The sequence below is a fragment of the Pagrus pagrus genome (assembly GCF_965226575.1).
Source record: "Pagrus pagrus genome assembly, chromosome: 24".
Lineage (NCBI taxonomy): Eukaryota > Metazoa > Chordata > Actinopteri > Spariformes > Sparidae > Pagrus > Pagrus pagrus.
Window position 1 is genome coordinate 15,015,847 of NC_140206.1, and position 15,437 is coordinate 15,031,283.

The window sequence follows — 15,437 nt, forward strand, 5'->3', positions numbered from 1 at the left end:
CGTCACATCTTTGATTAGGGAGATTTTGGACACTTGTCTGTTACAAAGCATGTGATCAATGGAAAGTCCTCATCAAGACTGAAATTCGGTGCCATACTTCAGCTCGTTCCAAATAAAGAAATACATGATTCACTTTGTTGACACTTTGTGTTTGATTGAGTGATGAGTGGAAGCAGCAGGGCGGCCTTCATCAGCATCACTCCCTGCCTGTGTCAGCCATAAAAAATCAACTCCGGAGAAAGCAAATCATCATCACCGCTCCACACATTAAAACAAGTCGTTGTTGTTCAAAACGAATAAATCGTTTTTGAGGGGAGCTCGTCGCTGTGTCTCCGCACGCGCTCGCCGGCGTGTGCGCGCGCACACATCGCATTACGCTCCGAGACTTCTGCTTTGATTGATGCTGTCAGCGAGTTTGGAGAAAGAGACGGAGGCTTGGGAGGGAGGGAGATAAGGAGAGAAAGAGGAAAGCAGATAAAGAAGTGAGAGAAAGAGCTCAAGAAGCATCCATCAAGCGGTGCAATCAGATTGTTTTCCTGGCGTTCGGTCTTTTCTTTTCTTCTTCTCTGCATCTGCCAGTCCCTCAATTCCTCATCTTTTCTTTCACTCACTCTCTCTAATGCTCTCTCTCTCACACTCACACACACACACACACACACACACACACACACACACGCACGCATGCAGTCGACGAATCTCCTTTGCAAGGCGGCGGCCAGGTGTCATGAGGATATTGAATCACGGGAGGTTGAGGTGAGAGGCGGCGTCACAGCGGTGATGGATGATGCATATTTCGCCCGCCTCCTCCGCGCTTATTGTTTACACACACGTAAACACTTACAAAGACACAAACACACACACACACACACAAACAGCCTCCGCGCTCCTTCGTTGTTAATTGACGTCCTGCACTCATCTGTTGTTTTATTTCCATCCCTCGTTCCATTGCGGTTATTGCTTTTCATTAAGTGGTCATTTCCTTCGCCTGCACCGTCTAATGAGAGCGTCACGCCGCCACGCACCCATTTATCAAACCATGTAGCCACAATGCACAGCCCCACAGTCAAGTCACACACACACACACACGCGCGCGCATTCCACTTCGCTCTATCTGCCATCATGTCCCTGTCTCAATTAGGATTGTTTGTCGTTCCTCTGCCCTCCATCCCCTGTTCATTTGGCCGCCCCCGTCTCTTCCCGACGTCTCATTGTGGCAGCCGTGTCATTGTGTTTGACAGCTTCTCATTCTCGTGTCAGATCTCATTCCACTGTTAATTTCATACGTACACACCTCAGCTCACCCCGCCGCTTGTGTGTTAACTCCTCTGAAGCGGCCTCTGCGGAATTATCGGTCAGATTTTTTTCCCTCATTGGTTTGAAGATAAAGAAAGTTGTGTTGCTGAAGTGGCATTTGCCGGAGTGTTATGCGCTGTAAGAGGTCTGAGAGCGAATGAGCTGTGTATCCAGTTTGCTCGCCTCCAGACACACACACACACCTACACTCTCACACGCGCACACACACACACATCTGCACACTTGGCAGATTGTAGCACGCTGCATCCCCACTGTTGGCAAGATAAATCACATAAAAGCCTCACTGTGATCATGGCACAGTGGGGACGGTATATAACCTGGCTTCCAGCTTGTTCATATGCCAGACACCTCATTGTTTAGACTGTCATGCTTATCTTGAGGAAAGCTCATTCATTTCAGATTCGCGTGCACACAATATTTAATATTTCAGAATATTCAGGACCGAGTTTGAGTCTGTGTGTGTCTCTTCCAGCTGGTGGCTGTGTACGATGAGGTCCAGCGTGGGAGGACGGACAGTCCCAGAGAGACCATGTCCAACGGCTATTCCAGTGCCGCCCCAAGCCCTGAACCCCTCCACTACTTTGCCCACCTGCAGAACTCTGAGCCAATCAGAGGAGAGATTGAAGTCAACGAGGCCAGCCTCAAAGCAAGTAAGTCAGATCTGCTGTTTATGTTTCCTTGTGTGTTTGTCGACATTTTCGACATTTTCAGACCAAGATGGCCGCTTCATCTCATAAAAACACATGTATCATTCAATCAGAGCAGATTTCGCAATGATTACAATTCAGTGTCCATGTTCTGGTGCAGCTTCGAATGTAAGAGAAGTTTCTGAGAAAGTCTCAAAAAACATTTCAGCAATGCTCAATCAACACTTTCATAATTTTTTGTGCATGTGACAAAATGTATCATGGCGAGACAGCGGGAGGTGTGTGTAAGTGTAGGTGTGTGTGAGCGCGAGAGAATAAGTCAGAGAGTACATTTATGGAACAGCTGTAAGCTGAAGCTACTGTGCAAGGAGTAACGTGACGGCGTGTGAAAACAGATGCAGTGTTGACGCAGCGCTGGCTTCACTTCACGCTCTTTACTTAGTTTGTTCTTGTTTTCACACATTCATCAGACTGAGAGCCACAAAGGCAGCGAACCAGGGTTTTTCTTTATATATTGACTATTGAGGATTGAGTGTTTTGCTAAAATATAACAGGAAATCGCCTAAACTCGGCTCCCGCCAACTTATTTCTGTATGTCGGATCATTTATACTTCTGAGGGTAACTAAACCACATACAGCTACTCACCTCCGCCCAACCACTGCTTTATATTCAGTCGTGAAGTCACATTTTGGTCACATTGAAGTCTTTTAATGCATTTGACTGTACAATGTGACGAACATGATATTAATGAGAACCATTCTACTCCTTCATTTTGTCTTTGTCACGTCTTTATCTATCCTTCTAGTGACAAAAGCTTCCATCTGTTCGCCATTAAGGTGATGGATATACTCCAACTCCGCTGCTGAAATACCAGATATCTTGATGAATTAATGCTTAACTCATTATGTTGTTTTCATTTTATATATGACTAAGCCTTTCCAGGGCTGACTCTCATATAACTACACACACACTTACAGTATTCTAAGTCTCCTGTTCAGCCACAACATTAAATGGTCTAACAGGTGAAGTGCATAACATGGATCAGTGGCTTGCCACTTTACACATACCTCTCACCCAAACAAAGTTGCAGAGCATTTACACCTCATGGCAGCAGCATTCCCCAATGGCAGGGGTTGCCCCGGCTGGTTACTGCCATATTACTCAGGTACTGCCCGAGGAACGTGACAAAGAACTCAAGGCAACAACTTGGCCTCCAGAGGAGGTCCAAATCGAATAGTGCATCTGTGGGGGTGTCCTGTGGTGTCTGTTGCGAGATGAACCCTCCGTGGATCAGATTTATGCCACAGATGCTTGATTGCATTAGGAATTTGGAGGCCAGTTCGGCTCCTGAGCGTTTTTTGTGGTGTGGGTAGGGAGCATTGTCAGGCTGGGGGGGAACCTCTGCCGTCAGGGAGGGCCGTTGTAATAAAGGGATGTACTGCCAGGTGTTTGGGTGGGTGATTTATTATTATCAGTGGCATCCACATGAATTCCAGGACCCAAGGTCTCCCAGCAGAACATTGCATTTTAACGAGATGATCAATGATATTCACTTCACCTGTTTAATGTTGATGCTGATCAATCATGTGTTTACTAGATTTAATGTAGTGCTGTGCAGCCAATCAAAGTCTCTCTGATACAGAGTGAATCAAGACCTCGGGTAAGACAGCAGACAGACAGGTGAAGGAAGCGAGCGATGATGGATGAACTTGTTAAAAACAGTTGACCCTGATCAAAGATGATTGCAAACTCCATTTAGTAAAGGTTCAAAATGTCAGAATGATATCATTTTTCTTTCTGACTAAATGTAAGTGGGAGAGTGTGTGGACTTGCAGATATCTTAAGTTATTATTATGATTGTCCAGCCCTAAAGAAAGTCTGTTAAGGCTGCAAGAAATCCAACAATGGTTGTGTTTAAATGTTTTGAATGATATTGCATTTACATGGAACATGAAAAACCTGGTTATTCATATCCCTGTGTCCATGATCATAGCAGTATCAGTTTCTGATCATCTGCCTGCAAGTGTGTCTTAATTTCTCACCATCTCAGCCAACATGAGATGGTTCACAAACCTGGATTAAGCGTCCCCTGCCACTGTATCCTGGTTTCTATTTGAGTATTCCAGGTAGTATTCAGGTTTCTCAAAACTGGGATAACGTCTTATCCAAGTTTCTGAAACAGGGAATAACTGTTGACATGCACAAAACATAACCAGGATACTCCAAAACCTCTGATCTTAACCAGGATACACAGTTTTATCCTGCTGTTCTGCATCATTCACCCTATCACTCACCCTCTCCCTTCTCAACTCTTGTTTTTCTATTTTGTTTGCTATCCTCTGATTCTTTGCTCCTCTTGGTATTTAGCTGCTGCTCTTATCTTAGTGATTTTATCTGCAAGTGCAGCAGCACCAAAGCTAAAAATTCCAATGTCAAGCAGTCTTAAGTGTGTGTGTGTAGCATCGTATCATAATGACTGAATAAATATAACAAATGTTTCCTTTTCCTTTAAACGATCATGTTTTTATAGAGAAGTGTTCCAGTGATAAATGGTGTTTTTATCTTCTTGGCCTGCTTGGCTCCTGCAGGGAAATTCTGTGTTTGCTTGTGAAGTCAGAGGTTAGGGTCAGCTGAAAAACAAATCACTTCTGAGGCTGTTAGCAGTTCAGTGACTTGATCAAGGTCAGCTCCACAGGGCAGATACAGTACTAAACAGACAAAAAGTATATGTGCAGACAATGATATAAAAATGCTGCTTTCAGGTCAAATGTGCAAGGAATGGCTTTTTTTTTTTTTTTTACAGCAGTCTGGAAATAAAGTTACTGGGTCATGGTGCATCTCCAGTGGGAAAAAAACATCACAAGACTAGTCAGTCAGACGCCTTGGGGGGCCTCTGGGGAAATATCTGCTCCGTCTGGGCCACAGTCTGCTCAGGCTAAAGATATACTTTACTGTAAATAATCTAGAGCATGGTTTTTGTCTGTGAAATGTCATATATATTTTTTTCCCAGTGTCTTTTATTTATCCATTATTGAATGACAGACACAAAGTGAAAGATAAAGGCTTAAATGAGCCTAGATGTGATTTAACAAGGGTCTGTCTAATCGCTGGGCCACCCTGTCACCCCTTTCATTTTCCTCCCTCCATCTGTCGGCTTTAGAAAAACAGTGTGACCCCGCCCATACACACATATACACACACCTGCCCTTTGCCACCCCTCTCCCTCTGCCCGCTTTTGCCCTATGCCCCGTTAACTGCCCCCTCTCCACTCATGTCTTGCCTACTCTACTATTCAGCCTCAACCACCTGCCATCCAGCTCACCACCCGGCCCTCTAGACCCCGACCCATCACCCCCTCCACCTGATACCTTCTCTGCATGGCTTCCAGCTCTAACTAGATTAGCACTGTAGCCAGTTAGCATGCCCAGGATCCAGCAGAGCGTGAATGGACTAATTTCAGCCCCCCCACCACCCTGTCTTTTACCCAGTGGGACCCCTTCCTGCCCCTACCCCCTCAACCTGCCCTGTTGAACCCTGACTAACTTAGTTATGATTTGACCCTGTGACGCCCCTCACACAGAGCCAGACTCATGCATTAAAGCAGCTTTTTGTCATCCAGACATGCACGCACGCACATAGACACAGGCACAGTTCGACAAAAGAATCCCAGCATGCAAGTTAAACAACCCAAAAGTGGTCACCCATCCACTGCTGGGAAGGTCTTAGGGGAGTGTGTGTCTGTGTGTGTTGGTTCCCCCCTTTGCCGGAACAAAATCAGTTGTTAACTGGGTGTTACATCACTTCTAGTCTGTGGACCGTTTGTAATGACGTCATTTCTGGAAACAGTGACAAAGACAGTCAATCAGATTTCAAGATTCTTTTTAGAGTAGAAATGTATAGATGTAGCTATAAACAGTATTCTTTACAAACTTCCAAACTGTTCTCTTTAACTGATAAGCATTCACACATGCTAATAACATTTCTCCTATAACTGGATTAACCCTTTCTTCTTCTCAGTCAAATGAGAAAGTGCAGACATGAACACAATACTGGAATCAGCCAATCTTAAGCTTTAGAGTGCTGGAAATTTCCAGTGTCCATAAAGGATAAATGTTTGCTTGTAAATCACACTCCTTATACTGTAGCTTCAGATGTTGCCTGATTAATAAAGAATGAACAAAATAGCACAAATGTTCATTTCTGGCCAATGCTAATATTTCATTTTAAAGCTGACCGATATGTCAGCCAACCAGTTATATCGGTTGATATTGTTCTATCAGAGACATGTTGGTTCGATATGCAGTGAACATTTTTTTAACAGACATAATCCAAATAAAGATGCTTAGGGTAACTTGTAATTACCAAATTCCCAGTGTAGTTTAATTTTTCAGTGCACTGATCTCATTTTGAAAAAGAGAGTTTTTGTAAACTATAAAAATATCCTGCCTCCATTACATTACATATCACCGTCACAAATGTTTGAGACCACATTTGAGCAATCATTGGCCGATATATTGCTTTCTGAATTTTTTACTTCCTAACCTCGGTATTGGCAGAGTAATTCAGGTTCTTGTCGTAAGATTTGGACTGTCCCATCAATGTACCTGGTACGCTCAAGTGCAACACACATCTGGCATTCGACGAGGATCAGTTGACGTGTGTGAGGAAATGATTGATTCATTCACAATTTCAAATTATGTAAAACCCTTTTTTCCCCTGTAAAAACACTGACATGCCAAATAATGACATTTCAAAGGAGCCCTAGTTATCCTGCAAATGACTGAATGAATATATGTCATGTCAAGCTATGACATATAGCAAATATTCCATAAGCTTCTAAATAAAGGGAATGAAGCTGTTCAAAGGGTTAAACAAGATTAGATAAAAGCAATACAGGCTGGCAGAATATTGTGCTGCAGCTGTCATGTATGTTAACCCTTTGACTGTGTTGTTTTAGTCAAATTAAAGTCAACTTTAGAATAAATATAACCTGGTGGCTTTATGACTGTGACATTTAATAACTTTATGCGGCTCATGTGCCAGGAAACATCATTGTTATCCACCTGCAGTGAGGCTAACAGCTGTGGGATGATAAGATGTGTGACACAGGCTACGACTCATCCTTCAATCCAGACATTAACCCTATTCATCAACAAATCATGTAGACTGGGGTAACTGGGCAAATCAGGTCACCGCAAACCATGAGAATGCTTTAATCACACTGTTACCTTAATCCGATTATTTACAATAATCTGGTTATAGTGTGCATGTAATCGTACTGAGTGGTGGTGGACAGGCTGAAGAGTAATTCAGTAATCAGTCAGCCATCAAAGTGTTTGTGTGTCAGGTTGGGCTTGTTTGTTTGAACAGGGTGATTGGACTTCACACTGCCCCAGTGGGATGATTAGACCTGCATTGATCTGCTGCTACACGGCCATGACCCACACACACACACACACACATACACACACACTGGGGAAGAGAGTCCTTATCGCATCATCCCATGAGCAGCCTGAGCCGGGTTGCACTATCGATTGAGAGAGAAACATGACCACCCTGGCCTGTGGCATAAACACACACACACACACACATGAATGCACACGGATGCACACAAATATAAATACACACAGAGGCACGGTCGCTATTTTCGATAAATGTACACACACACGACGCACGCATGCTTGCACATGCAAACTCAAAGGCAAACAAAAGCACACACACTGATTACCTTGTGTACCCAGACCCGCACGGTCACACACAGCCACACACAGTCAGACAGAAACATGATGCATCCTTGTTTTCGTCCTGCCCTGGCAGTGAACTAGCACTGTAGCCTTACAGAACTTCCACAGAGCTGAAAACAAGAGGAAATTCTTAAAATAAACCTCTGTGTTCCCTGAGTTGCATAAGCAGCCTAGTTTGGCGTCGAGCTGCAGATAGAGAATAGGAGGCAGATAAACACAAAACTGGCGTCACAGGGCATCTTCAGGTCCCTCCAATTACACAAATCTCAACGGAAAGATAAGGGCGGAACATAACTTGGGTGTGTTTGACTGCGTTATCGTTTGGTTTTCTTGCCTTGAAGTGGTGACTGAGATGATGTTTGGTTTGCCGAGGTCTATTTAAAGTCGCAGGGTACCTTGTGGTTGTGGCTGTACAGTTCTGTCAAATTAGCCAACCTAAAATACATCTCATGTTTTAGTGCTTCCACCTCCTCTCCACCCTTTTGGCAGGAGTCTGCATGTTAAAGTCAGCAAATGCCTGTGATCTTAAAATAAATGAAAGTTGTGCTCACTTTGCACAGAGGGCATGCATGAGTTTCAGCTCCTGAGGGCTACAGATGCCACGCTGCTGCTTTAAGATGGACCTTTAGTCTCTCTTCATAACTTCCTTAAAGGCTTTTCAGTTTTATTTCTTGATCAAAAGCAAGGCCTGTTTTAGATCAGATTTTTTTTTTTTTTCAAATAGTGCCCTTAGATTCAATAATTTAGCATTTAAAGTTAATTATATCTTCACTGCAGATGTGTATGTTTTATATTTGTTTTTTGACGGGAAACAACATCCACCTGATTTTTTTTTTCATTTTGTGCATAAAAAAAAAAACATACTTTGCACGAATAAATCACTACATACATGAAGCATGTGATTTCAAATTCATTCAAGCATCTCCCGAAGAGATGAAAAGTGGTGGCAAACTAACACATCATACCTGTGCTCTCCTAATTTCTGTCATTACGCCTTTTTCTTCCATTGCGATAGTTGTCATGCCTCCCTTTTCCCCGCTGGAAAACGTAATGGCTCCATCCCACAATTTTTTATCAATCAACAATAATGATAGGGGAAGCAACTAATATAAAAGAATCCAAGTTGAATACTGAAATAAAGGTCAGCATGATGGCATCAACAAACCCTTGTTGGTTTATTTTACTACGTACATTTTCATTTTCATTCACAAATACATTTAGATTCTTCTTCAAGTGTGGCAGGGATTCTTCATCAGGTCACCACATCCATATGTTCCTAGTTCAATTAGTCAGAGTTGCTTATTGATACATGGTACAATTATTCAGGCATGCAAACAACTGAATGGTTTATTCCATTAAAGTACTAACCCATGCTGAAACCTGTTTCCTCCAGCCCAGTCACCTTTGATTAGTAATGACTCTGTGGCAATCTTGTTTATCAGTGTCCAAACGGTGGCTGACCTTAAGAGAGTTAAAACTGTCACTCTCGTCAATATCTCTGACCCTCTGTGGCACCACTTGACCTCCCTAAGGTCAATGCAGGTCAGAGGTCAGAGCTAGTGACCCTCAGGTTCCTTCACATGGCTGGGCCGGGGGCCGGGCTCCGGGGCTCTAAGTGGTGGGAGGATTGATGGAGGCAGATTTGACTCCGATGGATAAATGGAGGAGGATTTATGGGGCTGACCGCTGGGTAATGGACCCTGACTGTGACCATGGAGCGGCCTTGGTCACTTAACAAAGTCGCATCATCGACATTGTGGTGATGTATAAGTCTGTATTTGTAGGGCTCATTTTGAAAATCAATTATAGCCACTTTGGAAATAAGCTGTTTCCTACACTTCATCACTCAGTATCTTTTAAAATCTACAGGATCCAGTTTGAACAGGTTCTATAATGCAGTCCAGCTGGCCTTGCAATATTCAAGGTGTTTTCGTACTTAATGTACCTCTTGTCCTTGAGGTTTCATTTAATGTTGTGCAGTTCATCACTGTGTGGAACTTTGTCCCATATGGTGGGGAATTCTTTGGTATCACCGCAGCAGACTTGGCTCAAAACAAATGTGCGAGTGATGTGTTTACCTTTTAAAAACCTAATAACCTAAAACCTGCTGCTCGGTGTATTTTTATCTGCATTAACTTTCCATACTAGACAGGTGGTTAGAGTAGGGAGAGGGAAAGAGGCAGAGAAAGAACAGGTATTTGTGTTAAAATGTAGAAAGTAAAAGTTAAAAGTTGTACAGATAACTGAAAAATGTACTTAAGCACAGTAACAAAGTATTTGTACTTTGTTGCTCCCCACCTTTGCTAACATATCCACTCAGTATTTTGCTTGCAATAACATTAGTGATTAAGCAAGCTAAGGATAGCCAGCTAGCTACGGGTCTATGCAGCTCTATGTTGTATAATTGTCACAACTGTACAAAGTATGCTGACAGCCTTAATAAAAACTCAATTAATGGCTTATAATTAATCAAGAATGCAGCTGTAAATGATGTATTTACCATATACAGAATAAATGTAATGTAAATATACATCTGAAAAAAGGTGGTTGCTAACAAGTGGCTAATTAAGACTACAGTGTAGTATCTTAAATGTGGTCTTTACTGACAAAATGACCTTGCTGAACAAGCTAACCATGGTCCTGGTAACCTTGGCGATGGTAACTAGCCTTCAATAAAGTACATCACCGTGCAGCCTTCAAATATCTTTCATCGATTCGACAGGAGGCTGAGATCTGATTATGATGATAATGCAACAATGAGCCTCTCCGGTCAGCAGGAGCCCTTCCTTTTACCTCACCCTCCAGCTGGTCCCAGAGACAGGCCCATATCATCAGTTAGGATGCAGAGACTCAGACCTGCTTTATACGTCCCTACCTTTTATGTGGAGGCGGTCAGCAATGACTGGACATCTAGGACGCCGAGACACCAAGAAAAGGTAGCAGAGACTTGAGCTCTGGCCCATCAGCTTCCACAAGGTCAGTGGATGCAAACTTTCTAGGTCAACTCATTAAAGATAAGTCCTCTGGCAGCACCTAAAAGGCAGCCTGCATTGGCACCTTTTGCTCCAGCTAGTCTTGTTTTTGTCTATGTTCATAAATTACAATAAGGTTTAGCGTGTGTTTTCCACAGGCACATGCACACACTGCTGTTGCATATGTTTTGAGAAGGTAAACTAAAGGGCCTACATATGTATTTTAGTATGTTATGAATTTCAAATTATTTCCCTTTTTTTTAAATATATTTCTTGGCCAACGGGAAATTACTTTGAAGTGTATTCTCATATGCATTCATATCTTATCCTTTTGGTCTTAATGAATTCTTATTTCCACATTTAAATGAGTTCCTAACTCCTAACTGAAGGTTCTGTTTTATTCTACATTGCTTCATTTTTACCCATATATCAGCTCAAACGTGTTGGGGAAAAACAAAAACGTCTCATCGTTGCTGTGTATCGTCTCCCCCTTCAGCTGGTTTTCGTGCTAACTTCTGTCTCCTTGACATAATATTTCTTCACATTCTGTTGATAATTTAATCTATTTTTATGTTTTCAGCTAAACTTCTTTTATATTGCACGTTTAGTAAGAACAGTTTTTCATTGCAGAACACAGTTAAATAAGTATACTCTACTGACTTTCGCCCTGCAGTTGTCAAAGTAAAGTTACTTGACTAAAGAATGTTCTGCTCATTATCAATGCAAATGCAAAGCAGATCCCTCTGTAATTTCTGTAAATTGTTTGTACAGTCCATGTTCATTTGCCTCTAACACCATATGTACCAACGCTATCGTTTTTAGCTGCGAGCGAGCTAACACCACGACCCTGTGTGGGTGGCGCGCGTCTGTTTGTGTTCACAGCTCAACCTCGGCCTCTGACTGATCTCAGAGTTGACCGTGAACTCCATTTCTTTCTGATTTATTCCTCCAGACCCCATCTCCATGTATTCTGATCTCTGTACAATCACAAATTGGAGAAAACACACATTTGTCCCTCAGATTTAAATATTTTAAATTAGTTTCTCTTGGACTTCTGCCGCCTAGAGCGAATCTGTCAATGCTTGCAGCTTCGACTTTGGACTGTATATACAATCCTGCCGTGTCTAAAATTCCCTTTGTGTTCGCTCTGAACATACCTTGACAAAAGACTCATTTAATACCATTGAAAAGTATCTGCTGTGTTTGACCTATTTTAGATGCACACAAGATTAATAGATAATCAGATGGAGAGAGCAGGAGCCATTGATATGTTGGAGCGCTGTCTGATGTGTTTTTCTGATGCCTTTTGATGCCAGCTCTGAGAAGATACCTGTTATTTTTTTCCCGCAGATGTTTCTGTATTAAATCAAAGCACATTTCGTTATTGCAAATCATGTTGTTTTCTGTGTAGTTTCTGCCTCATGATTCTACATGAAGTCTGCTTTTTTTCCAAATCAGATTAGACCACATTCTGTTGATTTCCCCTCACGAAAAGCAAAGAATCTCAAACTGGAAGCAAAAACCAGAAGACGACTCCAGCTGTAATTAAAAGAACATTTTGAAGCTTTTCCTGCTTTCACATCAGTGACAGTGAGTCGGCATTGCGTCTTTAAACTTTTACCGTTAGTAGAAGTGAAAAAGAGTGAAGCGCAGACAGATGGAGGGTGAGACTAACCGATGATTAGACAAACCCGAACACAACATCAGATGAGCGAACATGTGGAGATTATTTGAGCCGTAAATGATAGTTGCGTGTGTGCCTGAAGTGGCTGGAATTTTTCATCTGTCTGCAATCACACACCACACACACCACACACACTGAGACCCCTGCCTCTTCTTTCCCTCCCGCTTGTTCTTGTCCACTGCTCTCTCTATTCTGACCACGTTAGACCAGGACCCTGTCACTGACCCTCCAAAGAGAGATTGATTACAGGAAAGAGGAGAATTTTGTTTGCCTTCCCGGTCCCTGTCTCTCAGTTTTCTAGGTTTTCTCCCTCCCTCCTCGCTGTCACTATCGCCTGGCTCTCTCTTTCCCTTTTGTTTATCTCACACTCTCCCCCTTTTCTCTCCCCTGTCTTTATTTTCTCCTCTGTCGAGTTGAATTTGAAAACACCGAGCTACGGGTTTTACATCCACAAATACCAGCCTGCTCCCTTTGGGCTGGATATTAAAAGCAAGAGGTAGCACAAAGGTCCAAATTAGATTCTTTTGAATTGTTTTATCGTGGATTCAGACCTGCCCGTGTTACCTCTCCCTCTCTCAGCTCCTTTGGGCCGCGGGGAAGGGTTGCGGTAAGTGTGTGTGCATATGATTATGTGTGTGTTTAGGGGGCATGAAGGCAACAGCTGGTCATATGAAAATGCACACTGTGGGTGTGAGGCTTGGGCGTATTGCGTAATGGTCGGGTGGTTGTTGGTCCACTCTTTGACCATTTGAGAGTCATCTTCAAATGAATTATTTAATGATTATTTTTCATGATAGAGGGACACCTTTGTTTGTATTAAATGTTATTTTATAAACAATACATGTCCCTCATCAATTCCTTCACAAATTCCTTTTGGTCTGCTCAGTCAGGAGTTCGTTTCTATTGTGTTGTTGTTTAGCTTCATCTTCATGTGCCAACAGATGCCCCAAATTTACATTTTTTGAGTGCTTTGGTGTCAAATGAATGTGAAAAGCTCAGAGAGCCTCAGTGATATTTCTAACCCTCTGAGCCTCCCTAATGCTCATTTAAACAAGATGCAGGCCAGCTGCTTAGTGCGAAAGTTGCCAAAAGTCTCTCCACCTCCTCTGATTATCCTCTGTGCTTTTGGATTTTGAGAAAACAAATAACAGCCCTGAATCGACGTCTGTGTAAAAAGAGTGCTACAGCGGGATGGGACAGCAGTGTGACCTTATGACATGTTAGGTTTGCGACCCACAACTGGGAGATTTATAAAGCAACCCAAAGAAGAACAGAAACCGACAATGCAGAAGCTATGTGGAAAACCCACTTATTTTTTGGCTTCATGGGCATCAGATTTCCCTTAATATATTGCTATTGAAACACACCTGAGTAGCATTATGCTGCTGTTTGTTTTGTTCAGTTGCGATATCGAAAGCCTGGGCGATAAAACGATTGCAATATGTATCGACCATTGACACATCATTGATGTCGTCATATCCCTTGATAATGGAGCATGCTACGAGTGACACATGAACAGCCAATCATTTAACAGACAACTAACAAGCGTCCTCCCTGGCTCATTTAAATGGCCTATCATATCACTAGGTGCAAGTGACATGCAAACAACCAATCATTTAACAAGTGTGAAGTTTGGTTGCACCATGTGACAGACAACTACAGGAGAGCATGTCAGACATGACATTGTGGATCCCACCACAGTTATCACAAGACCAGCCATGCTCCGCCTGTAAACTGTTAACTCACATAGTAACCCTGGTAATGTCTGCTTGACTTGCGATCTGACACCGTGGCCTGTGAGCCGCAGCCTCGCCAGCAAGCACACCGACCTCATCGGCTTCTGAGACACTGCAGCAGCGACGGCCTAAAGGGTTGGCATGAACACCGTGGCAACTATGGCTCACAATTCGCTGCACCAGCTCCGCTTCAGGCCAAGTGTTGACAGACTGACTTACAGCATCCCCTCTTTCTCCTTGTCCCTAACTCTTCTCTTTCTCCACACAGACACACCTCTGTTGGTGAGGAGCAGCAGCGACTCAGCTTTGGCCCCGCCCCATCCAACGACAGCCACGCCCCCACCTGATGACCACAGCAACGCTTCTTCCGAACAGGTGAGCAGACCGTCACAGTGGCACGAAAATGACAGCTTTTGGCACGTGCAGAAGTAGGAAAAACGACTTGAAACTGAATGTATATCAGCTGTTTTTAGGTAAACTAGAAGATAGATTCTATTCCTGTCTCTGTTGTTTGAAGACACTGATTCCCTCCACAGTTAAATTGCTTTTTTTCAGAGAGGAGAAGAACAAAGGAATAGGCAGTGTTTCTGCAAAAATTGGACAAAGCGTTCAATTTTGAACCTCCTACAGTTCAAATTAGTCGTTTAAATGAAGCAAAATGTTTAAACCAAAGCAAGAGACAATGGAAAGGAAAAATGAAAAATGTCAATGTTAAATTAATATCTGAGAGATAGACCTATTACATTTCCCATTACGTGTCTGATGTGTGCCTTTCCGTCATAGTAGACGGAGGAACCCAGTGAATATTCCTCTTGTGGTCAAGCTCCACGCCCCGGGCTGTACTTTGAAAGGCTCGGCTTTTCGAGTGCTCTCCATCTTTTCCAACAGGACCGCCATCAAGGAGGACTTTGTTTGCTGCCTTTTCTTGTCCCTCTGTGGGTGATTGCATGTGTGTGTAGTGTGCAAGACAGAGGCTGTTTGAGGTCACACTCCTAATGTGAGTGTGTTAGGGGAACTCAGGTAGAGAGGCAGGGGAGGGAGGGAGTCTTGTTGTTTTCCCCCGCCGTGCTCAACACAGCAGTGACTAAGCAGAACTCAGGCATCAGCGGGCGTTGAGTAAACACAATGACAAAGCCCATATTTGCTCTACAAAACACGTCAGGCCTCGTCTCCTTCAAACAGCACGGCCGGGCCACAGTGGACAGGCTCATTATAGATGATTTAAAATAACTTACAGCTGTTCTCCAGCTCTACAATCTACATCTCTATGCTGCCTGCTTTAAACCTCAGCAGCCTTATTTAAACCCAGACAGATGCTCTTTAGATCACTGGTATATTT

The 15,437-nt window shown here is 43.1% G+C and overlaps 1 protein-coding gene across 2 annotated transcripts in view; it reads left to right on the forward strand.

Annotated features, from left to right (window-relative positions):
• The window catches only part of pard3ba (par-3 family cell polarity regulator beta a), a 177,668-nt gene that overhangs the window by 30,220 nt on the left and 132,011 nt on the right, over nucleotides 1-15,437 (forward strand). For both annotated transcript variants that reach the window (XM_084347125.1, XM_084347126.1), the window contains exons 3-4: nucleotides 1,787-1,964; nucleotides 14,367-14,473. In XM_084347125.1, the coding sequence (XP_084203251.1) occupies nucleotides 1,787-1,964; nucleotides 14,367-14,473 (285 nt within the window). The remainder of the gene's footprint in view (nucleotides 1-1,786; nucleotides 1,965-14,366; nucleotides 14,474-15,437) is intronic.